Source organism: Ambystoma mexicanum, chromosome 4q (genome assembly GCF_040938575.1).
Source record: "Ambystoma mexicanum isolate Mex_15411 chromosome 4q, UKY_AmexF1_1, whole genome shotgun sequence".
Lineage (NCBI taxonomy): Eukaryota > Metazoa > Chordata > Amphibia > Caudata > Ambystomatidae > Ambystoma > Ambystoma mexicanum.
Genome location: NC_090928.1, coordinates 667307365 through 667333800, shown reverse-complemented (window position 1 = coordinate 667333800; position 26436 = coordinate 667307365). Strand labels below are relative to the sequence as shown.

Genomic DNA, 26436 nt, shown 5'->3' with positions numbered 1-26436 from the left:
TTGACATATTAACTGGATACCATATAATACGTCTCGGGAAACCGGAGTAAATTGTGCTAGTGTTAAGAGTACAGTCAGTTGGTACAAAGGCACATCAGCCAACTTCTCATCGTACATATAACTTGATCAGTCTACTCCCACCCCTCCACCCTATTGACATGGAGGTGCGTCATCAGGAGCCGGCCAAGCCTTCTGCAGGTTGCCAACGTAGGAACGGAATTCGTACCATATGTCTTTGGGCCTGGATGTACCAGGCATCGTAGATATGTATAGTTTCTCACACTCATCTGCTCAATCATGTTGGAAAGCCATCCCCATTGCGTGGGTGGGCTGGCCTTCTTCCAGTTCTGCAGTATTTTAGTCAGTGAGCACATTCTACGCCATTGCATATCTGTAATTTCAACATTCAGCTCATCTGTCCATTTGACTCTAGCGAGGGGGGCACCTGTTCGCCAGCCTTGTCCATGATTATCCGGTACAGCGTTGCTAAAACGCTGCAGCATCCCTCTGAATTGCATTTATATGCCAGGAACACATTTTCTACCTGTTCCTCTGGTGAGTATCCCATCGTCTGGTCACTGCTGCACGCATCCTATACAACTGCAGGGTGTCAATCGTGGTGCTTGTGCACTCCCTGCTTCCATGTTTGTGTTGTAATGCCCGGTACCCCAACCCTTCGCATCTCCCCATAAGTGTGGTGTCCCAGGAGGGCTCCAGGCCTGAAACCTCGCTAGTGGCAGCCATTTATAGTAAGGGCGAGTGGCCCCTGTGCATAGAAATATACTACGCCTTGCACACAGTGTAGTTTGTACTGGGTTAACGGGGCAATCGTCTGTGTATTTCCCGTCTAGCAGTAGGGTTCTGATATCGGACCTGCCAGCTGCCTTACACTGCAAACGGACATGAGGGGGCTCGTCCTCTGTTCCGTACCAATATGTCGAGTACTGTGCTTGGGCCGCTAGCCAGTATGTTTTCATATTGGGTGCAGTAAATTCCCCCCCTTCTCGTAACGGGAAGGCCATGTGGACCCATTTCTTGCAGACTATCCCCCGCATGCCACCGTAACTGTGCAGTACGCCGTAAAGTCTGGTGAAGTACTCCTTACCTGGCCATATGGGCACATTTGCATACAAATAAAATAGTTTGGGTAGGAGTATAATTTTATACCAGTGCTAATTTGCCCACCACTGAGAGCGGGCTGATTGCCAGCGAGAGGCCCTGCCCGCCACATACATTTCGTGTGCTGTGTAATTTCGGCTTAGTAAAGCTTTTTTTATCCCTGGTTGCCTGGATCCGCAGGTACCGATTCCTGCCCGTTGACCACTTTAGTGGAGACACCTCAGTGGGCTTGCTTGTCTGTTCTGTGAGGGGAATATTTCTGATTTTGTGTAGTTAATTGTGCCAATATGAGCGGTGACAGACAGCAGCCCTGGCGTGTGCCCCTCTCCAGCCGCAGTAACTTTTGAGAGTTGTGAGTTCACCGCCACTCTGGAAATCGTGTTTTGTGTATAGGAGCTTGATACATTTTATCATACTTTCTCCTATGCTGCATTTCTCTAGGATAATTAACATTTATTCCCAGGAGATCATGTTGAAAGCCTTTAGCGCGACCCACACTTGTTGGCCGGCTTGCCAGGCTTTAGACAAATTATTATGCTTGCTTCCTGTAGCGTGTCGGGCAGGACCGAACACCTCAGTGCCTCTTCCCACAGTTTGAGTAAGTGGGGAGCTAGTATTGGATTGTAAACCATATAGAACTCAGCCGTTAGGCCATCCTGTCCTGGGTTCTTGCCCCTTGGGAGTTCACCATTTCCTCTACCTTGAACGGGACGTTAATATTTTTTCTGGTTCTCTCGGATAGTCTGAATAGTGGTATTCCTTCCAGTATTAATTCAATGACTCGTGCCCTCTGCTGCAGGGCTGACTTATACATTGTTGCATAAAATCGCTCAAATACGATCTCTTGGTCCGAGTGTTTACTTACTCTCTGTTCAGTCAGGATTTCCTCCCCGTATGGGGGGTCACTCTCTGCCCGCACCAGTACAGCTAGCATCCTGCTGGGCCGTTCTCCCTCCCCATAGCGCCGGGCCGCTGTCGGTCTTGTAAAATATCTTACTCCTACGTCCCGTCCCTTTTCCTCCATACTTATGGGACATCTCTCCATCCTGTGGGACGGGACCGGAGCACTTTGTAAAAAGCATCCAAAATTGTGCAAAATTTGTCCTTCCACTTTTTCTAGCACGGGCCTGGCACGCGGCCGTAACCCTGCCCACCTTGGCTCCGTCCCGCGCATCGCCCATCAGTCCTTTTCTCTGCTCGTTCGGGACTGGACGCACTTGCATCCGCGGAAGATTTTCATCCTTTTTTCCTCTCTGGCTCTCGCTAGCGATCGTGTACTAGTCTGTCTGTCGTTCAAACTAGACTTTCCAGGTTGTTCATCGTGTCACCGACGCTTCGTGAGGGCCGGATCACCGTTGGGATTCCTGTTTTTCTGTGATTCCCTTTCGGTCCGGGCTCTTCAGCGTTGGTTGGAGCGGTGGGAGGAGGTTTTCCGACTAACTCCTCCTTCGCATTTTCAAGCGTTCATCGACGAAAAGAAGAGAAGCCCGGTAATTTCTTTACTTTTTAGAGCACTCCAACTGGGAGAGACCTTTCCGGGTTCCTCCCGGGCCGGGAGGGGCGTTGATCGCTCTGTCACCGGGGTTTGCCCTGAGGTGCCCGTTGGGCCTCATAATTATACCAGAGTTTTCGTAATTATAATTATACTCCGAGGGTCTCCGTAAGGGGCCTGTGGATACCAGAGTACACTCCGAGGCCCCTCCTGTGGGGGCTGCTTGTAGACCCAGTTCTACTGAGTTGTGTGGTACCGGAGCTTGCTCTGAGGCCCCTCTGTCGGCTTCCCTCAAATATAAAACCGGGGTTCGCCCCGAGACCTCGGCGAGGCTTGGTGTTACCGAACGGATGTTCGAGGCCTGCACCAGTAAGGCTGATACCGGACCTGGGTCCGAGGTCCCTCGCACAGAGGCTAAAGTTACCAACATTTCTGAGAGGCCTGGCAAGGCCTTGACGGTGAAGGTTGTTTCTCACCGTTCCCGCTCTTGTGGTGACGCCAGATCTGTTGATGGGGCAAAGAAGGAAAGTTCTTCTTTTACCGGCAGTGCCGAGGTCCTTCCTGGGATGGCTAATTTGGCGATTGGTATGTCGCAGAAACATTCCAGGCCACATAGTACCGGATCAGCCGAGGTTGCTTATGTTAAGGCTAAAGTTAAGACCCCTGATCCATCGATGGGGACCCCTGCCTCACTTCCTCACGTGCCGCAGTTCCCCTCAGGTGATGACAAAATGGCGCCCGTTCCCACTATGACCGCAGCGGCCATTTTGTGTGCTACCCCTACAACTACGGCATTGGCTTCAGGTGTAGGGCTTGGTTCCGTGGGTGAACATAGAGTTCCTTGTGCGCATCCTTATCGGCCAGTCTATGATTGGAATGCTCGGATGCCCCTTCCGCACAATGTTTTGTTGCCTGCGGGGTCGGCACCTTTGATTTATGTGGATACGTCGGTGGATGGGCCGGTGTGGCACCCTTCCCCGTTACATCCCTGGAATTATCCTCCTCATGAGAGGCCTCCTCTGGTTCCAAAACAGTCCCCGAAGGACGCCTTTTTTGGCAAATTTCAGACGCTCATGCGTACCGACCCCATGAGGGAATATTTCAAAGGGCTTTTTAGTGAGATATGTCAGCCCGCGCCTCTGGCTCCACCTGTTCCTCTGTTGGTTCTTCCGGCGCCTCCCTTGCCTACGGTGCCTTCCCCGACTCTTCCTTTGCCCCAATTGTCCCCCGTGGACAAGGCAGCGCCCGACATGCTTCAGCAAGATCCTGACCTGTCGGATGATGCGCAGGGCGATCAGGACAACAAGGACCTGCGCCGCTCTATTTTCATGACCGCGTACTGGACATGATGTGCTTCTTGGATGTTCCAGTGCCCGAGGCACCCGCTCCGCTGCAGGGCGTGCTTTCTGGGGCGTTCACCCTGTCTACTTTGGACCCTTTCTACTTTGGAGCGTACCGGCCTGTTCTTGCAGAAGGACGTTCTTCTGCAAGAACGAGGTCCGCAAGGTCTGGGAAAAGCCACACTCTGGACTTTTCATCAATAAGAAAATTGATGCGCGATACAGGCTGCATTCTTCGGAAGAAGTGACCCTGTCGTCTTGTCCGCCTCCGTCCTCCACAGTGGTGGCTGCGGCCACTTTACAGTCCAGGCCTGCAGCATCCTCTTCCACGACAGCTACTCAGGTTCTGGGAAAGGAGGATAAGCTCCTTGACTTCCTTGGGAGAAAGATTTTCGCCAACTCGGCCTTGCAGCTCAGGCAGGCCAATGCCGAACTGGTGTTAGCGGGGGCTAATATGCAGATGTGGAAAGGTCTGTCGGAGTTTGAGGAGTTCATCCCGGTCGAGAAGCTGGAAGACTTTAAAGCGGGTTTATCCGACGCCAGGTCTTGGCCGAGGATCTCCTGGAGGCTGCGGCTCATCACGTAGACACCTCGGCTCAGGGCCTTATGCTGGGGGTTGATACCTCACGACAGGCGTGGCTGCATGCCATGAAATTCTCAAAAGAAGTGCAGGACAAGGTGTTGGACCTTCCGTTTGATGATAAGGAGCTCATTCATTCTACAACAGATGTAGAGCTGACCAATACGAAGGATAGCACTCAGACAGCTAAGTCCTTGTCGGTCCTTGTTAAAAACCCCTTTTAAAACCCAGAGACCGTTGTCACAAAGTCGACCCTCCTCTGGCTTTAGGGGCTTCCTAGACCGGAAATCTCGCAGAGTGGGTACCCCTTTGGGGAATAACCACCAGAGGCAATAACGGACTTGGCTTTTCTCCCGCTCCTCAGCCTCCTCCTCAGGTGACAACACCACCGAAAAACCTACAAAATGAGGGTTGTCCGCGCTCGCACCATACCCCGGTGGGAGGATGCTTTGCGTCTCATTGGGAGGCGTGGTAGACCATCAACGAAGACAGATGGGTCTTGTCAGTCGCTCAGGCGGGCTTCCGCTTACCCCTAGCCCCTGCCCAACCATTCCACCCTCCTTTTCAGCTGTCTGGCTCGCCCTCCCGCAAAGCCGAGGTTCAGAAACTTCTGGACCTCAGAGCTGTAGAACCCGTTCCCCTTGGGGCGTGAGGGGAGGGCTTCTACTCCCGGCTGTTTACGGTGCCCAAACCCAACCAGGCTGGCCCGCGCACCATCCTAGACCTTTCCCAGCTCAATCTTTTCCTACCCCAAGAGAAATTCAAGATGATCACGTCCAGCCAGATATGGTCCTCCTTGTAGATGGGCGATTGGCTCAGCGTGGTGGATCTTCAGGATGTTTACATGCATATTCTGATTTGGAATCCACACAGGAGATATGTCTGTTTTTCTTTGGGAGAGGAGCACTTCCAGTTTCGAGTGCTTCCTTTCGGCCTCAGCTCTGCGCTGCGTGTTTTCACGAAGATGATGTCGGTGATTGCGGCCTATCTTCGTCTGCAGGGTATCCATGTGTATCTGTACTTGGACGACTGGCTCTTACGCAGTCCTTGCCCGTTGAAAGCAGCGGGCAATCTTCAGTCTCTCCTTCAGTTCCTGTTCCATCTTGTGCTGTCGGTGAACTGGTGGACATCTTCTATGACGGTCTCGCAGGACTGGATTTTCCTGGATTTTCGCTGGAACACGATCGACTGCAGAGTGTAGCTGACCGGGGACAGAATGGCGGATGTGTTAGCTAGTGTCAGATGTTTGCGCAATCGGAGAGCATGTCGGCCTGGTGGTTCCAGAGGCTTCTGGGCCTCATGGCCTGTGCGTTTTGGCTCTTCCTCTTGCTCGTCTCAAGATGAGGCGGAATCAGATGGCTCTTCGGAGTCCTTGGTGTCAGGCTGTGGACCCGGATTCCAAGCTGATGATTCTGGCTTCCATGAGAGTGGACCTGGAATGGTGGTCATCTCTCAGCAACCTGTCGGTGGGTGCGGGGTTCCAGGACCCAGGCCCTACAAAACCATTATATTAAAAAAAGTCAGTCACAAGTTTCGTTGTGATTGCCAAAAAAAGTGGCAATCACGACGGACTCCTCCCTCCTGGGGTGGGGTGCGACGTTAGATCCTCTTCAGGTCTCGGATCTCTGGTCGCCTCAGGTTAAGCTCCTCCACATAAATCATTTAGAGCTTCTGACGATCTTCCTAGCGCTCAGGGTGTTCAGACCGATCATAGCCAACAAGGTGGTCCGCATACGCACGGACAATGTGGTGTCGATGTATTCCATCAACAAGCAAGGGGGAACCAATTCTCCCCCTCTCGTGGACCTGCCCATCCAGATTTGGGAATGGGTTGTGCTTCATGGTGTTTGGCTGCTTGCAGTGCACATCCCGGGCCAGCTGAATGTCACAGCGGATGCCCTCAGCCGGCGGACAGTGGTCAGCTACGAGTGGGAGTTGAAGACGGAGGTCCTCTCATGGATTTTCTTGCGTTGGGGCACACCGGAGGTGGACCTCTTTGCTACGGCGGTAAACAAGAAGCTTCCTCAGTATGCCTCTAGAGGGGGGCTGGGAGCCTCCTCTCTGGGGGATGCTCTCGAGATTCCATGGCACAACATGAGAGCTTATGCCTTCCCGCCTCTGCCTCTAGTACACCGAGCAATTTGGAAGCTGGAGAACTTGGTGAACTGTTCCCTTCTACTCATAGCCCCGTGGTGGCCGGCCGGGTTTTGGTTCTCAGAACTTCAACACCTGTCGGTGTATCCGCCGATCAGGTTACCAGTGACACCCAATCTTCTTCATCAGGGGGAACAGCAGATGTGGCACCTCTCCCCACAATCGCTCAGCTTGGCGGCATGGTGCCTGAGTTCAAGTCTTTAGAACATCTTAACTTGTCTGCGGATAACGTGCGTATTATCCAGGCAGCCAGAAAACCCTCAACTAGGTCCCAGTACAGAAGCAAATGGCTCAGGTTCTGTCATTGGTGTTTAAACAGGCAGTTGGACCCAAGGGGGCTACAGTTGACACGGTTTTGTCCTTTGTATCCTTCTTAGCAGAGTCGGGTGTTCATGGTCTGTCATGCAGAGCTTACCTTTCAGCGGTTTCCGCTTACCTTTCTACGGACCAATGCTCTTACTCTGAGTAACCCAGTGGTTAAGAGGCATTTTGCAGGTTTGACACGCCTCTATCCTCCAATTCATAGTCCGCACCCGTCGTGGGATCTAAATGTAGTCCTGACAGCGTTGTCATAAGCCTTTCGAGCCAATGGCCACGGTGGACCTCAAGTACCTGTCCTGGAAAGTGTCCTTTTTGGTTGCCGTTACGTCAGCAAGGCGGGTGAGTGAGCTCCAGGCCTTGTCGGTGGAACATCCCTTTTTGGTCTTTCACAAGGATAAGGTAGTCCTACGGACAAATCCTGCTTTCCTGCCGAAGGTGGTATCTGAATTCCATCTCCCTGCCGGTCTTTTTTCCGAACCCTACCTCAGAGGCAGAAAGGGTTCTGCAATGTCTCGATGTCAGAAGGGCTCTTAAGTTCTATCTGGACAGAACTTCCGAGCTTAGGAGTTCTTCTCAACTGTTTGTGACTTTTGGTAACCCTCAGGGTAAGCAGGCATCTAAGGCGACTATTTCTCGGTGGATCGCCGCCTGCATTACAGAGTCTTTCACCGTCCAAGGGCTGAAACCTCCTAAAGGTATTCATGCACACCTGGTGCGGGGCAAGGCAGCCGCGGTTGCTTTTCAGAAATATGTCCCCTGGGAGTCCATCGCTAGGGCAGCTACTTGGGCCTCCCCATCTGCTTTTTGTAAGCATTATTGTCTTGACATGAGCTCAAGAGCTGATGCTCAGTTTGGTCAGGCTGTGCTGAAGAACCTGTTTGAGTAAGGGGTATTTCCATCCACTTGTAGCTCCTGTAAGGAGTGCTTGGGAATCTCCCATCAGTATGGAGGAAAGTGGACGGGACATAGAAGTATAACCAGGTTACTCACCATAGTGACCACCTTACTCCTAGTCCATAGTCCCCTTTCCTCCATACGCCCGCCCGCCGTCCCCTCTTATAAGGTTCCTCTGTTATTGCTAATAGGTCTTGGACCTGGCGATAGAAATGGCCTGATGGGCGATGCGCGGGGCGGATCCAAGGTAGGCGGGGTTACGGCTGCGTGCATGGCCACGCGCAAGAAAGAGAGGAAGGACACATTTTAGCAAAATTTTGGATGCTTTTTACAAAGTGCTCCGGTCCTGTCCCACAGGACGGAGAGATGTCCCATAAGTATGGAGGAAAGGGGACTATGGACTAGGAGTAAGGTGGTCACTACGGTGAGTAACCTGGTTAAACCTCCCTATGTGCGAAGGTCTTAAACTGTTCTAGTACCGAGTGTATGTCGGCCATGATTGTAGGGTCTGGGTTGGTTGTGTAGGTGTTTCAAGTGCTTTGAGTTGGAGCTCACAGTTGGTCAATTCCCGCCTGATCGTGTTTAGGACCCCAAATTCTTTAGCTATTGCCATCCCCCTAATGTAGGCCTTAAACGATTGCCATGGCTTACCAAATGATGTTTCCCCGGGTGTGTTGTGATGGAAGTAAGTGTGTATGTCTTCCTCAATGTCTGCTTTAAATGCCATGTCTTGGAGGGCTTCCGTGAGGCCATGTTAGGCCCCCCTCCCATTGAGATTGATATGACTACAGGAGAGTGATCCGAGAGCGTGCGAGGCAGGATGGTACAGCTGGAGACTCTTCCCACCCTTTTCTTTTTTTTGGGATTAGTATCAGGTCTGTACAGGAGGCCATGTTGTGGACGGATGAATAGAATGTGAATTGGTGGTCGTGTGGGTGCAGTACCCTCTAAATGTCCCCTAGGTTGAGCTTCCCCCATCTGCTCAATGAGACTGCGGCTACTCTTAGTGGTTTAGGGATTGTCCCTGTATGGTCTAGACTTCGGTCTACTATGCAATTCATATCCCCCGGCCATAGCACCGGGATCAGTGGGTGTGCGCGGATAGCGTCCGCAATAGCCTCGCAGAAGTCATGCGAGACCACATTCGGCCCGTATGTATTAACCAGCAACCACTCCACTCCTTCCAGTACCCTGTGCACCATTACATACCTGCCCTCCTGGTCAATATGGGTCCTTTTAAGAACAAATCTGACCATTTTATGTATCAATCTCATAACCCCTCTGGATTGAGTCGAGTTTATTGTGAAAAATCTGTTGGGACCCCACGAGGGTGCAATCTGGCGGTTGGTGGCCGCAGTAGTATGTGTCTCTTGAAGGAAGAGGGCATTGATCCTATGTCTTTTGGCGTAGGACATCACTTGGCGGGCCTTCATATGGTTTACTAGGCCCCTGACATTCCAGCTCATCAAGTTAATCCCCCTCATGGAATTGCTTTGTGGTGCCTGACCCAACCATAGCGTCCACTGTCCCGAATTCCTGGTCCTAGCAAGCATCAATTTCTTGCCTAATTTCGTCTGCCAAAAAACCTTTGATATTTTTTTAACCCCCAACAGATCCCGACCCATCCCACCCTCATCCCCCCCCCATTCAGGGCAATTGTGCCCACCCCCCCTTTCCAAACAACATTAGTCTGCCTGGAAACTGGGCGAACCACATAACGACATATCAATTGAACAATGCAGAACTGCATTGGGGAGCTGTTACTTAAACTCTCTTACACTCATGTTGCTAACACCCACCATCACCTGACAGGATATCATGTTGAAATATTTCACCATAGACCCTTAAAGATGTTTGGTGTCCCTGGCTGGGTATTTTTGCCGGCTGATTCATCGTTCTCGTTACTGCTATGAGGGGTTGGGGGAACGTATATTTGCTTTGATGTAAGCAACAGCCTCCGAGGGCATTGTAAAGAATAGGATCTTCCCCTGATGTTGGAATCTCAGCCGGGCCGGGAACATCATTGCGTATTGCACTGATCTGTCCCTCAATAGTTTCTTAACACCTGAAAATGTTTTATGTTCCTGCTGGACTGCTGTGGAGAAGTCCAGGTAGATATGAATGACAGCCTAGTCATATCGCAGGGGCGCCTTTCCATGGCCAATCGAAGGATGACGTCTCGGTCACGATAGCTCAGCAGTCGGATCAGCACTGGCCGAGGCGGAGCCCCAGGTTTTGGTCTAACCGCAGGTGATTTGTGGGTGCGCTCCACCACAAATGATGTTGAGAAGGGTGGATCCCCCAGAAGTTCCTTTGCAACCTCCAAGGGGCCTCTGCCAAACCCCTCTGGTAGGCCGACTATGCAGATGTTAATCCGTCTGGAGCGGGATTCCAGGTCATCGCATTTCTGCAGAACACGCTTAAGATCTTTGGACATGGAGGTTACTTGAGTTTTCAATTCCACAATGTCGTCTTCCACCGTCCCAATTCAGGTCTCTGCCTCCGTCACTCTGGCACTTTCTCGCTCTATTTTGACGCTGAGGGCTGCGACCTTGGTGTCAATTCGTCAAGCTTGCCATTCATAGATGCAAAGCCCATCTGCATGCTGTCCATTATCTGGCATAGTTCAGGCATGTCCAGGGCCACTGTGTCCGCCCTATTGCCTGAGGCCTTGTTGGTGTCCGCAGCCGATTTGGCAACCTGCCTTGTGAAGGGTTCAATATTGCCTTGCTTTTTGTGTGCCCCACTCCCCTTCGTCATGGTCGCAATGGGGGACCTCCTTTTCTCCCAGTCCTGGTCCCAGTTGCTCACTTGGGCAGGCCCTGCTGCCTCCAATCCCTGAGACGCTGGACCGGTATCGGGGAGGTGTCTGGTACGGTGGTCCCTTATCTGGTGCCCAGCTCCCAGTGTCCAGGCCCCCTTTAAGTCGATATTTCCGGGGACGGCGGACCCGGGGCGGGGGGTATGCAGAGTCCTATCCACCTCAGGTGGTGTTATGTTATATCCTCCCCTTTATCCTGCCTCAGTGCCCCTCCCTGGGTTCTGTGTGGGATTTGGGGGGGGTGGGTAATGGCCAGTCTTTATACTCCCTTCATGAAATCCACAAGATGGCCCCTCTTCCCCCAGGCGAGTCCGCTAAAATGAAGGTGCAGGTCTTCTAGCCCAGCTGATTCCCCGTGCCAGACTCACCATGGTAATCACCCTTGGTGTCTGTGGGGTGTGCCCCGGTCTCCGTTTGCTGCTCTCTGCAGGGTGTAGGGTCTGTGCTGGCTTGGTCCACAGCTTCAGCTTTTTTTTTTTTTTTGGCCCTTGGTACTCTCGGTGTTCCTTGGGCAACAGCGTGGCCCGGGTGTCATGCAGGACCCCGCTCCGAGCAATGGTGATTCTGCCCAGAAGCTTATCCAACTCCTCATTGTTGCAGCCAGCGGGCTGCCACTGTTTCGAATTGATGCAGTTCTTGTTATCCCAGGTGGCGTCACCTGCTAGTTCGGGGATTTCAGCACTCAGGTACTCGGGCACGGCAGCCCGATGGAATGGGGGTTCTGGCTCCCATTCCCTCAGCGCAGCTCCCTTCTCACAGCAGCCAGTGCACGCTGTCTGGCGGGAACCGCAAGTCTGCCCAGGTGGAGCAAGTCTTAACCCCAGCACGGGGCTCGACGGCTGCTATCTTTCAAGGCAGATATAAGCGTTGTTTTCCAGTTTATGGGCCGCAGCAAGCTCAGTAGTCCCCGTTGTTCGCCCCCCTCAGCAAGTCTTTGTCCCGCCCTGTAGTGGGTTTGATGGGGGACTGGTCTCCTCACCGTTGCGCTCCTTGCCGCCTTTCCCGTCAGGGGGGAAGCGCACAGGCAGCCTCCAGTCCGACCACTGTATCCGCCGCTATGGTGGGTCGATCGGTCCCCATGTCGGACAGGTTTCACCCTAGCTCTCAAGGCACCCTACAGGCTGCACTGCACCTGCCGCGTGTCCCGCTTTCAGGTCTACGGCTCCGTTTTCAGACGTGGGTGTAATGGAGCTCAGAGAAGAGCAGCCATTTTGCAGGCTTCTGAACAGCACCCCATTTCCCCACTCCCCCCCCCCCCGCACTCCAAGAAATGATCTTTTGTTGTGTCATTTTCAAGGTTTCATGATCCACCTTCTGAGAGGCAAATGTGTATTGGGATTTTGGGAACAATCCTACAGTCCTGCTCCTCGCCGCCCCCCTGTCACTGGGGGGATCACACAGTAAATAACTTCCTTTTCTGCCACTGCCTAAACACCCAACAGTTATATCATACTTTTCAAACAAGACCCACAATACATATGATATATTCTGGTTGCATACAAACACTGTTAATGGTTACTCCAAATGTATGATGTTATCAAGTCAATAAGTCAGTACTGATCTGGCCAGGCTAGCTATGCTTACACACAGACAAAGATGCATACTGTGTAGGTCAGAACCCCACTGGTAATTATGCATGAGAAGATGATCTGAAGCTGGTCCATACTTGCCATCCTAGTCTTGATATATTCATGTAAGTTCTTGTTGGACCAACTCAGTGAGGTTCAGTTTGATTCCCTAGGCATAGCAAACAAGGCACCCACATCTGGGCATATATACTTTCACTTAGGGGGACAAACTGAAACCAGCAAGCGTTGGGAATGCCAACAATTTGGGCTTTTGAGTACACACGGGATAGGCACTGCTATAATGGTACCACCTGACAATAAGGAGGTAACATCTGGGAAATGGTGTGAGTACCTAGGCATATGAGGCCATTGGCTGGCAAATGCCTGTGTAGTAGATATACACTAGTCAAAACGATTGGCTTTGCGAATGCTTGTTTTAGGATACCACTGCAAGGTGCAGATGTGAGGGCACCCATATTGCTTTTAAATCTACTGCCTGAAAACACACATTGTTAAGATTTATTTTTATTACAACAGGAGCACATTTACAGAGGCAATTAAGGCATTAAACACTCAAAAGAAAGCCTAGATATACCACAAACTGGCCCAATACAGCACAAAGTTTGATGTTACTTTGTGACAGAGCTAGCTCAAAGAGTACCCAAGAGGGTATGTTTCAGCACAGAGGGGCATGTAGTTGGTGGGTATACCATAAGGATTAACATGGCAATGGATGAGTAAACAACCAAACGCGTCCATAGAATGTGTGTCCCTCCTAACATCCTTTCTCCATCCTATCTGTGGTCCAATGCAATCATTGTGGCTTGCACCTAATAGCCTAATTCAAAGCCTTACACCAAGTCACTTTTTGATTTTACTACACTCGCCCCTCCAGAATTACTTATTTCTTACTACCAACCTTATTGTTTCACTTATACTCAAGTAGTTCATGCAGCAGAATATATACTTTGAATGTAATTTGTAAGGGCCCTCAGTCTGATGGATGTAAGTCTCTGAATTGATCATAAACACTGGCATTGCTATGGTCAGGCCCCATACTGTTGTTTGCAAATCAGCCCTGGCCTCCCTGCCACCGATGTGAACAGCCGTGCCCAAATTGCTGGACCACAAGGCCTAAAAATGCTTGTAGTGGTTTGTGTTCCAGTAAATGTAATTTGTCTGGCTCTTCAGCCGTTTATGCACCTACTGCAGAAGTCTGGGACCAGCCATCATAACCTGCCGTTTATGGTTTTGATATAGTTAACCATCATATTAAGCATGATGGGAACAACAGTTCTATTCTCACACAAAATAAAATTACTTTAAATTACAGAAATCAACTTGATAGGTTTGGAAAAATAGCTACCTTGCAAAGGAGCGGTTTGAAATGCAAGTAAGACGAACAATGCAACACAGGATCTTGCTAGATAGTTGTAGGCTGCCTGCTTGAGAAAGTGGGCTACCTTACGTAGAGGTGTAAATGGCCCTCCATCTCCCTGGCCATTTCTGCTTTCTTGGCTGTGGGGCAAAATAAGTGATCACCTCAGAAAATACACACACTGCCTATATTGCAGTCACCTGCAAACCAAAAGATGCCAAAGCAGTGCAAGGGCACGGGACCCCAAAAAGGTGATGCCGAAGGGCCTGGCAGCCAAACACAATTGCCGTGGACGAAAGTCAAAGACCCAACTAATAAGATGACAAACCAACAACCAGGCCCTAAAAAAGGATATTGAGTGGAGAATAAAGTTTTAATTACTTTACCAGTGGCAATAAAATCTGTGGGGGTCAGCAAAGTCCCTCTAAAGTTCAATAATGATCCACAGAAGAGCCCGCAGCCAGCAGAAATAAACATTACACCGCCAATTATCCCCCCACTTGGGTCATTCTGGAGGAGACCAATCCAATGCCTTACAGCCCGTTCCTAAACAGATCAGTATTAGTGTCTATTTTTAAGCAGCTGCCATATCTGGAGCTCATTCAGTCCAGAGACATATTGAAAATCGAACTGCCACGAAGGAACAGCAGCAAAAATTGGGCATTGGTGGACTTTGCATCACCTTTAATGATTGCCCTGCTGAAAACGCATGTGGACAATCTTTTGAAGGTAGGATACACATTAATAGCATGCCAGAAAACATCAGGCCATAAGCCAGATTTTGAGGGAAATGCTACGAAAATCACTGGAACTTTTATACAGCCCAAGGAGAGAGAAGCACTAAGAGCATTGCAAGATCACAGCTCTCAGACAAGGGCCAAAATAGCGTCCTCTTTTCTCTGGATGCCAACGTGCACACATAATGGGGCCAACTGGGAATGTTACTCCAAAGCTGAAATGGGTGTCTTGGAACTCAAGAGCACACCGTTCATTCTTGCAGCACCCTAAAGGTCAGTCACTCTTGAAAATGGCGGATATATTTTTGCTGCAGGAAACATTTTGCAATAAGAGCTTCCATCAAATTTTATTTAACAACGCCACACGGCCTAAGAAGGGTAGGGCAAGTGGTGGCCTCGGCATAGGAGCTAGGTCGCACTTAAAACTCTTGCCACTCACCAAGGAAAATCGAAAATGGGCATATTGCAGACCTCATCTCTCCCCCTAGCTGAAACATTAATCACCTACGCTCAACCGGGCGGCTTCTTGACCAAATCAATACAGTGACTAATAACAGAGGCGATACTCCAATGGTCGGAAATATCATCTACAGGCCATGTTGTGCTGGCTGGTGACTTTAATAGACGACTTTTACACTTATCTGATAGTAACAACCTGGGGCTGAATTATTCTTGGCAGTCATTGTTTGAATTTTTCAACTTGGAACCTCTTGGGATGCTGCCAAGTAAGGACACTGATCTACTATATACGTGGACAAATGGCATTGTAACATCATTAATTGATTGTCATAGTAGACCGGGAAATGCGATTGCAGTGTAGTCCAATAGTGGTAACCCATAACAGGGTTAGTGACCATGGAGCACTATGCTGGTCAACAACTCCTAAAGTTGAATTTGAGATGCATCATAAATGTGCCAAAGTAACAACCAGTTCAGCTGGTAACAGATTACATTGGGCTCAAAGTGACATCAAATGGGTGAACAACGTATCGACTAAAAATGTTGGGAATTTGGCCACTTTGCTTATAACCGCTTCATGGAATCTATACCAAATGATTAGGTTGATGATGTCATCACACGCTAACCACAATAAAGTTCAGACTCCTAATCCTCATGATTGCCATCATAAGCCCTTTGATGCAACGTTATTGGGAAGGAAGAAAGGGACAGTATCGTAGAAACAAGGCTGCTGTTAAAAGAAATATGTAGATATCTCCCGACTCCAAAAAGAAGATGGGGACAAATTTGGCCACAAAATACAGAAATTGGAACAAAATACACAAAGCATCCATTAGAACTGTGAATTGGATGAACTTGTTCGTATGGTTGAGATTGGATAATAAGGTTAAATTCTGGGTTAATTTTAATAGCTTTAGAAATTCTTTTTCTCAGATTGATTTAAACCCAATCTCACAGGAAATATGGACTAAATACGTACAAGATCTGTATTCTCTAACTGAATGTGTAATGCCAGCAACAGATCCGGGGGTGTCTAAGGTTTGGTTTAAGGTGAATCTCCTATCAAGAGCTAAATTGAATGATGAGATCACGGCAGAAAACTTAGAAAGGTTAATAATAAGATCTAAAGCTTCCCGCGCCCTGGGGCCGGATGGTATCCCCAATCTGGTATTTAAGGCAGACCCAACTCTTTGGGCTAGGATATTGGCACTACACTTTATGAAAATACTCGAGAGCAGCCAAATACCTGAGAGCTGGCGCCAGTCTATTTTGGTCCCCATTCTAAAGAAGGGTGGTAGACTTATACCAACGAACTATCGCCTTCTGGCGATGATGGGCTCAAGCCAGAAACTATTTGATAATATTTTATTGGAACAACTAAATGCCTGGATGGAAACTAAGAACATATTGAGCATATTCCAAACAGGATTTAGGAAAAAGCACAATTCAACCACCAACATAGCGACACTACAGTACCTAAGGGCATTATGGCCCAAAGGGAAGAATAAGCTCTATTGCTGCTACGTTGATTTTTCGAATGCTTTCGACTTGGTTTCCAGAAGCAGACTTTGGGGAAAACTAAAAGACTGGGGTATTGATCCTGCCCTGCTCTATTACATCCAAACACTCTACACAAATACAACGGTTGCAGTTTGCCGTAACCAAGAAGGGTCTCTTTCAAAATGCACTTCTACTCATCAGGGTCTTAAATAGGGCTGTGCGCTGGGCCCTATCCTCTACAATCTTTACACGGCTGATATGGAACAAGCTTTTAAGGCGATTAGAAACTTTCCTCCAACCATAAATGGAGTCAAAATTATTAGCATGTCATACGCAGATGATATTATAATTTTCGACCAAACGCAGATTGGTCTTCAGCGCACACTAAACACCTTAAACCAATATGCCAAAGAAAATATTATGGTTATGAACAAAAACAAAACAAGAACTATGTGTCTGAAGGATTCTCATACTAAGTTAGGAAAATCACAGTGGCATCTGGACAGGACAGCTTTGGTCACTGTTAAAGAAGTTCTTTATTTGGGCTTCCCTATATGGTCCACACCATCTGCCTTTCAATATGAGGATCACATCAGCACAAACATTTGGAGGAGATGGGTAGCCATATAAACCTATGTTGAGCACAGGGATGGCAGTAATATAGAAGGATGCATCCAAATCTATAAAACTAGCATATGTCCAGCTATTCTCTACGTCCCTGGAAACCCCGTCAGCGGTGGAAGTTGCTTGACTTGACAAATTGGAGGCTAAACTGCTCTGTTCAATGATTAATATGGCCAGTGGGGTCCCTGTAGAGGCCTTGCGATGGGAGCATGGTTTACAATCACTCCTTTCATGTTGTTCAATTAAAAGGGTTCTTCTATATTTCAAATTAGATAAGATGGCCCTTGGTTCTAATCAACTTCTCAAATTATTGGGCAAAGATAAATCATTGTCCAAGGCAAGCAAACAAATCCTGGCTGGGCCTCCAGCAGTGCAGCCCCTCAGAATGCTAATCATTAAATCCCTCCTGCCTGTAACCACCCTAGTTCCCCTGGGGTCTCAGTAGTGGTTAACACCACTGTCGAGGCCTCCTTTCTAGGGTGCAGGGGGTGGCTTGGGGAGGGCCTACCCCCTTGCCCCCCCTGCTGGAGCCGAGCCTGGTATTTCATATGGTTAATTACCCTTCTGTCTCATTTTATTAAATTGGGTGTGGGGGAAACAAAGAGCCCCGGAGTACCTGACACCTTAAGTGCACCTGTGCCCCACCTCCTTCGTTTTGTACCCTTTTTATTTAACTGCAATAACAAACAACAAACGAGTACTAATGGTAGGCAGCTAATGGCCACCACACACAATATTCCAGCAATGCAGAAGCTAAACATCACTTCATATGTATGTCCCTTTTCCCTTTTCGCATCTGCGATTGATGCTTTTTTCACCGCTTGCTTTCGTCTCAGGCCTGCACTGCCCCAGAGGTGTTTTTTTCACAGCATTCAGCAGGCATAACTAGACCCAGTATTATTAACCACATGTTGAATAGCCGCTGCTTTGGATGAGCCAGTCTACTGAAACCTACCTCATTACAAATATCCATTGTGAAACGAGTGATCCACTCTGCATAAATAGCTTCTCATCTCGCCCAGTTAAGAGGTTTGCATCATTACAGTGCATTTAGGGGTATATTGTTCATCAAATTTGGGAATGACATTTGGAGTAATGTATGAACTAACAGTGTATCATTTGAGACCTGACTTTCTTTAGCGTTATGGCATGCTGTTTGCCTCTGTTCACTGGTTACCGTTACTTTACCCCTATAGCTGAAAATAATTTGCCTATAGTCTGTGGCTGCAACAGTATCCTTCACTTAATCATATTTTGCTGTAATCAGCCCAGTACCTTCACCCGCCACATGGTACAGAATGATCTATCTCTTTTTCTATCAGTACCCTTACCTGCATGACAGGGACGTAAGGAACTTTAGGATAAAGGGCATTTTTCCTCCTAACATTCCTCAGTGTGGGATTTGGGGGGCAATATGGCTGCTCCCACACTTCTCTAGTAGAAGATACAGGGGGATGGACGGCAGGGGGACATGATGGTGCTTTTCTTTTATAAATAATGTCCTATCCCAGAGTTGTGGGTATAGAGATAGTAAGGGTTGTCATCAGCGAACCAACCCTTGAAATGAATGTTGTGCATCTGTTGTCCTAACAATGCACACTCAATTATATATGTGATGGTCCCAGAAGGGGATGACTTTGGTAAATGTGAACGCCTACATTGTGAGCAGTCTCCTGCCCCAAGAGACTGGGCATTGTCTTTATGCATGAGAATGGTGCTTATATGCCAGGATTGGAGAGGAAACGTGACACTCTTGTACAGCTTTGAGTAAATGGAGTAGTTGCAAATAGCTGCAGTTTTTTGTGTGAGCATGTCTTTTTCTAGGGATTTTTTCAGATATCCATGCATACATAATCTTGTTAATAGATAGCACAGCAGACCATCATCTGATATCTATGTTTACATAGGATCATAACAAGTTTTGTACTTCTTTGTCACAATTCTTATGATCCACATACTTGCAAATTGGGATGCGAACTTCCTTTAAGAAAAACAGCGCTGCATTTCATTGAGTGCGAAGCCTGTATTGGGGAACTCTTACACGTATGACTGATGTTTCGAATGAAGCAATAGCACTAAGGGTGTGCTGGAATTCTGTGGCTAACAGAGACATCACCCATCCGATCATGTACGTCCTTATTTGCAGTATGGGGCAGGGGGGGATTACATCCATTATATCCAGGGTTTAACTTTCTGGTGGAAAGATGAGTTAATGCACGTAGTCCTTATTTGCAGTGCGGGGTCACATCCAGGGTATAACTCCCTGGTGGAAAGACGAGAGCGTTCATGCTCATAGTCCTTATTTGTAGTGGGGGGTTACATCCAGGGTATAACTCCCTGGTGGAAAGACGAGAGCGTTCATGCTCATAATCCTTATTTGCAGTGCGGGGTTACATCCAGGGTATAACTCCCTGGTGGAACAATGAGAGCGTTCATGCTCATAGTCCTTATTTGCAGTGCGGGGTCACATCCAGGGTATAATTGTCCGGTGGAAAGACGAGAGCGTTCATGCTCATAGTCCTTATTTGCAGTGCGGGGTCACATCCAGGGTATAACTCCCTGGTGGAAAGATGAGAGCGTTCATGCTCATAGTCCTTATTTGCAGTGTGGGGTCACATCCAGGGTATAACTCCCTGGTGGAAAGATGAGAGAGTTCATGCTCATAGTCCTTATTTGCAGTGCGGGGTCACATCCAGGGTATAACTCCCTGGTGGAAAGACGAGAGCGTTCATGCTCATAGTCCTTATTTGCAGTGCGGGGTCACATCCAGGGTATAACTCCCTGGTGGAAAGATGAGAGCGTTCATGCTCATAGTCCTTATTTGCAGTGTGGGGTCACATCCAGGGTATAACTCCCTGGTGGAAAGATGAGAGAGTTCATGCGCATAGTCCTTATTTGCAGTGGAAGGGTTACATCCAGGGTTTAACTGTCTGGCGGAGAGAGTTCATGCGCATAGTCCATTCCAAGGCCCCGTTAGATGTTACATCGGTTTTCTCGAATACTCTCCTGTTCAGAGGAGGCAGTAGTGACATCCAGTGCTTTGCTATCAGCCTTTTTGCCAATTTGCTACATAAGATACACTTGTCAGCTTTTCTCCCAGTGCACTTTTCCAAGGAGCCAACACTTCTATCCAAAATCTGATGACAATTGCACAGAACCAAATTCAGTAGAAAAGGGAGGCAACCACGATTTGGGGCACATTCTAAGGGAAGTGTCATCCGCTTATGCTTCAATCGTGGCGTGATAGAGGCTTTATAGAATATATTATGCTGTGGTTGCCTAAAACGGCTACTGCAAGACTTTCTTCACAAACAACTATATTTGTATCCCATTCCGGATCATTGAACTCATTACCTATGTCTGTCATCAACTTCTCCCTGCACTTAATGGTCTTTTGGTGTCACCATACATTGGAGCTAAAAGATAACACACTTCCATTCTGCCCGCCCTATAGACAGTAGCGCTTCAAACGGGCGAGAGGCTGGAGTCCTGCTGAAATCCCTGTCCAACAGACTTTCAGAGCTATAACAAGCATTGGCAAAGCCAAGCGTTCTGGCTACTGTGCAGGGGTGGGATAGGCATTTTCCTGGCACTGCCATAATGGTTTTCTCCCTGGCCATAAGGTGGTCAACAGCTGGCAAATGGTGTTAGTTTATGGTCGTATGATGGCACTGCCTGGAAAAGATCCATCTAATGCTTAAACACGGGCCAACACTGTTGGGCTTGTCAAAAATTGTTTTGAGCAGGAATTCAGTGCAAGCAATAGATGCAAGGACACTCATTGCTTATAAAAGAAGAAAATGAAGGCACACTTAGTTAACACATTTGTGTTATACCAGGTGCTATTTACATCAATTAAGACCTTACCGTTAATGGGACTGCTTCAGAAATAAACTTCGCAACCCCTTAAAACCATAGAGCTAGCTGTGGTGGATAGTGGGTGTGAATAGACCTACAAACTACCATGACCATTCGCAGTCAATGTGTGGGTAAAAAGTCAAACTGCACCATCAGGCTGTCACCCTCCTCAAATCCCATTTCTCGCCTATCTTCACTTCCCATGGCAACAGTTTTGGCTTTTAGGCAGCGCTTTCAGCACCACCTAATAGCCAACAAGAATCAACCCAGCTTGGACTTAATTAAATGTAAGAAAGCCATCTGGGCCATATACGTTCCCTGCATCATTACAACACTCCTGCACTAAGGCTGCACCTGCATTCTGGGCAAGCCTCCACAAGGGAAGTGTTTCTGATTGTGCTGTTGCTTCAGATGGCACTACTTCATGACGTCATCTGTCCATGCTGTATTTTCATACGAAATGTGTCTGCCTTGCAGCAACCAAGCTGCTGCTTCACAAGACCATATGTCAACGGAAGGACCCCGGCCACACCAAGGCTCATGCGTAGCATGGGCCTGAAAAAACATGCCTGTTCTTTTTTTCCTTCTTCAGTCTAAAGACCGGAATCTTCAGAATGCAAACTCGTGCACTCCAACAGGTGTTGATTTTTGAGTTCCTGTCCTAGAACACTGAAAAAAAGTCGAGGGCAGGAGTAAGGGTTTGAGCCGAGTAATATGTGAATGGAGAGATGTAATTTGAAGAGTAGGGTCTTCAGGTCCTTCCTGAAGTGTAGGATTGAGAGGGGCAGTTCCTCTGCCCTGGAACCATGTTCCAGAGACAGGTGTATAGCAGGAAAAGGTCTGTTTCCTGTGTTTTCCCTCTTGCAGGTCTTTGTTTCCAGCCTGGTGATGTTGTGGTTTCTTTTGGCGCTCTTGCCTCCAGAGATGCGAGTTTCTTGACCAAGTAGAGTGGTGCCTTCCTTTCCATTATAAGTCTTCCTGCACCTCCCCCCCCCCCCCCCGCTCTTGTGAACAGAGGCAACCTGTCACATTCATTTATTTCGCTTCATTTCATTAATTCATTTATTTATCTAAGCAGTTTGTTTTGCTCGCAGTCATAGTCCTATTACTGTACTAGCTTTGTTCCAGCGCTTTAGCAAAACATTAAAATAAAAACATGAAAGCTTACTTTTAGGTAAGGTAACCTCAATTTGGTAAATTCGGTAAATTTGCTCTGTTAAGGAATTATTTATGTTTTCGTTTCTACTGAAATAGGCACGTTAGAAAGGGACACTTTTTTCGTTATGATTTTAACGTTACAATTTTTAAAACCTGAAAAAGGAGCATTTCTTTGTAAGGAGTATCGTTGTATGAATGTTACACACATACCTTCTCTCTTTTGATCTCCTTTCCACCTCCCATCAGCCCTGAATGGAACTATCGGAATTTCAAGATGGCTTTAAGACTCCGCACAGGCCATTTTTTCCAGATCAAAGCTCCTACTCTAGACTGCTGCACATGTCCTCTGCTTTATGCCCCTATTCAGGGGAGTTGCTAGGTCTGGAAAGGACTCGGGGCTAAGCTGTTGTCATAACTGTTGGGACTGGGGGCTAGCTAGTCTTTTGGCTGTAGCTCCTGAGATTCTATCCGGGGCTACAACCAAAAGATCAGGGGCTATAGCCCCCTTAGCCCCCCCCTAGCAACGCCCCTGCCCCTATTCCCACTTTAAACAATCGGAAGTCACTATCCGCAGAGTGGAAGTGTAACAACATCATTAAACATAGCCATTTGTATATCTATGCTGTGATGAAAGTTGAAGATTGTCTTTGTCTATGCAGATATACTAATTTTCATAATTTATATTTTGTAGGTAATCTTTTCATAATTTATATTTTGTAGGTAATAGAGTATTTAACATCATACAAAAACATTCTTTCTGCAGTCAAACAGGAATATGATACTTTAATTGATTCAATTACTCTGGGCCAGAAGGATGCCTTTTACCTGAATGAAAAACTCAAATCCGTGACAATTGACTCTAATAGACTCATTTACTACAAGAGAAGAGCGACCCAGCTACAAGATAAGTAAGAATTGGCATGATTCCATGAAGGCAATCCAAGATGATGCATTTTGTGTTGTAGATCATAACAGTGACATACCATTACATAGTGGATTGTTTGTATGTGCGTTTTGGGCCACCTATTATTGGAATATGGAAAGACATGCTGTCTACGAGGACGAGGACGTCCATTAGCACGTGTTTATAAAACCAGATTGGGTTACTTGTTTTGTAATCCTTTTTTTAGAATTGAAATTATTGAAGCGGATTCTGCAAAATATTTCAATCTAATTGAGGACAAGAAGGCTGCAAAGAAGTGTACGACAACATGTTCGACTGAACCGGAATCAAATATTTCATCTGTACAGATCAACCCCACCATTCGTATGCCAGGTAATTTTTTAAATCACTCGCATTCTATATGTTTGTGGTTTTTGTTTATATGGTGGCTTGTTAGTGTGACACTATGACCTAAACCATGCTGCAGAGAGGAGAGAGGAGAGAAGAAGGAAAGCGGTGTTGAGACGCAGAATATTTGGTTGACATGTAGCTGGTAATAATTGTGGTATTCAGTGGTTGCAATACTTAGTTATACTTTCTATGTTTTCTGCCATATTAACCAGTGATGGTGTTTTTTCTTAAATGTGGGCAAATCGGATATCATTGGATCCGTAGCTTATAGCTGCAAAAGTTAACCCTAGCCTTCTTTTCGATGGACGAGCAGGCTGTGGCACACGGGGACCCCCATTGGATCGGTGACATTTCTTGGTTCATTGTCCCCTACTGGGCTCCTCTTCACTCCTTGAGTGCGATGTGGTCTGGGTCCTCTCTCTAGGTCGGTTCCACGTCTACTGATATGACCTCATCCGAGTGTGGCATTAACCCTAGTGAACTGCTCTCTGGCTTACATTAAATATTAGGGCTCCAGTCTCTTCTCAGTTTTGGGAGCAGTGTCCTGGCTCACTTTCCCGTTACTGCCTATTCCTGCTCCCAGCCTCTCCCAGGCATGCCTTTTATGTGTGTATGTGCTCGTTTTCATATAGCGCCAACCTACTCTGTACAACAAGGTGACAGTAACAGTAAAAAATTGGTATAATATAGATACAGTTAAGAGGAGCGGCTATAAAGGGTACACTTAAACATAGAGTACAGGGATACAGACAGGGGGTTACAGGTCGGGGGATACAGTTTAGGAAGAGAAAGGAGGACACAGTCGTAACTTGTTTGCGGATCTGCTGTTGTGATCCAGCTGAAGCTATATTCCTGTCATTTTTGAACTATTTGACTTTCCTAAAAACTCACTCCCTTAGCCTGCTTCAGCGATTCCATTCTTTGATGACTTGTGCTACAAGAGGGTATTGTTTCTGCTCCCAGGCCACCCCCGCCAGCCTGACGAGCACCTCTGCCCAGATCCAGGATGTCCTCATGCCGAATGGCTGCATCATTCAATTTAGAGGCAGACCTCAGGATCAGTGGAGGATTCCCCGTCATCCACAAGTCTTCTTGGCCCTGTATCAGGCTGGAAGTAGCCATCATCATCTCCTTTTGAAGCACTCGCCTTTCACTTTTGCCTATCTCCCACTGAGCCTTCAACCTCATATACAGTTCCCCTAAGCCTAACACATCCTACATAATTAATTCATCAACCTGGTCACCACCATGTCTCTCACACACGCCAACATAATCTTCTTCTGGAACTTTAACCTCCCAAGAAACACTACCACCAAGACCATGATTGGGGCACTACTCAACCTACTGGACTTACTCAGCACACAACCCGACCCAACCCACAACAAAGGCAACATCCTGGACTTTGTTATTGAAGTCTTACCAACCCTCAAATCTGACACACCTATATCTCTCGACTCATCAGAACATCTTGCTGTTTGTTCCTTTCACCATCCAACATGTCACCCTAACCAACCATACCTAATCAAACCTACAAAAAGACTTTAGATTACTCACAGAAGACCTGATCAGCATCACCACCACCCTGCCAGCACTCCACAGCATCATGGGCGACCAAATGTTTGTGAAGCAGTGAAGGTGGCCCCTGTTTGCCGCCATGATCTTTTCCGCTATGTAGATGTCCCAGAGTTTTAACCACCACAGAATCATTAGGGGGCCCTCCGGGGGTTTCCAAGTTCGGGCCACTGTGATTTTAGCGGCTCGGAGCAGCTGTGGCATGAGGGCCGCCTGCTTACCAGATCTCGGATATATGCCTGGAATCGGGACCCCCAGTAGTATTGGTTCTGGCTCCAGTGGCAGTGTGGTCTGGGTGATGTCTGCAATGGTGGCTATACACTGGGACCAAAAGTTCACCACTATCGGGCATGTTCACCACATGTGTAGGTCCAGGGACTGATTGAAGTGGTGCAGCCGAAGTGGTGGGTAGTACCACCTTAGAAGGTGTTTATGTGCACATTCTCGGTTGGTCACGCAGGAGGATGAATGAGTTTGTGACCAAATGTCTGCCCAGGACTGGTCTTGTATCGGGTGTCCTAACTCTGTTTCCCACTGTTACATATAAGTTGCTTTAGCTTCAAGCAAGTTCGTCTGGAATAGTTTGTATAGTGTTGAGATTCGCCCTCGGCTCGGAGGATCTGCAGCTGTTAATTCGAGGGAATCTAGTTCCCGAGTGGCCGCCATGCGGGTCTGGGGGTGTGAGCACCAATGTCGGATTTGGACATAAGAGAACCTATCGGTCTCTGAGAGGCCAAAGTTGCTTTTACATTGGGCGAAGGTCAGCAGCAGAGTCCCTTCGAACAGCTGATTTAAGGAGTTGAGGCCCCCGGCGATCCAGTTTTTAAAGTTTCGAAGGGGCGGTCCCGGGTGAGAAGGCCGGATTGTGGAACACTGGGGCGGATGGGCTTAGGTCTCTCGGAATGCCTCTGGATTTGCGGGCCCAGTCCCATGCTTTTAGAGTCAGTTTAGTTGATGCTAGGATGGATGGCAAAGTCCGCCGTAGGGAGGCTGGCAGGTGTAACAGAAAGCGGAGGGGGAGAGGTAGTCAGGACTGTTCCATGTCCGTCCACTTGGGGCGTCCTGATGCGATGGTCCAGGCTCGATTATGAGCTATTTGCACCGCCATCTGATACCTTTGGAGGCCAGGGACCCCGAGGCCTCCCAGGTTTGGGGCACACAGCATAGTTTTCTGTGGGATACGTGACTTTTTCCCTTTCCAAATGAAGCTGAATATCTTCCTCTGAAGACGCTGAAGCGGAGGTCGGGGGATTATGGTGGGGAGGGCGGAGCAGGTGTAAAGGAATCGTGGTAGGAGGTTCATTTTGCAGGCCGCGATGCGACCTATTAGCAAAATCTCCTGTGAGAGCCAGCAATCTAGGTCTTTCTCCAAGATCTTGAATAGCGGCGGGAAGTTTATCCGGTAGGTGTCCTCGGGGCAGGCGGGGATCTGGACTCCGAGGTAAGGGATTGACTTTTCGCTTAGTGGGATCGAGCAATGGGCACTAAAGGACTCTCCCCGTTCTAGGCCTATCGCCAAGGCTGTTGATTTCGCAAAATTGATAGAAAATCCCGGGACTCTGCCGAA

The 26436-nt window shown here is 48.1% G+C and overlaps 1 protein-coding gene across 2 annotated transcripts in view; it reads left to right on the top strand.

The window, feature by feature from the left end:
* CLHC1 (clathrin heavy chain linker domain containing 1) overlaps positions 1 to 26436 on the top strand; it is a 660301-nt gene that overhangs the window by 225871 nt on the left and 407994 nt on the right. For both annotated transcript variants that reach the window (XM_069608240.1, XM_069608241.1), the window contains 2 exons: positions 22724 to 22911; positions 23134 to 23279. In XM_069608240.1, the coding sequence (XP_069464341.1) occupies positions 22724 to 22911; positions 23134 to 23279 (334 nt within the window). The remainder of the gene's footprint in view (positions 1 to 22723; positions 22912 to 23133; positions 23280 to 26436) is intronic.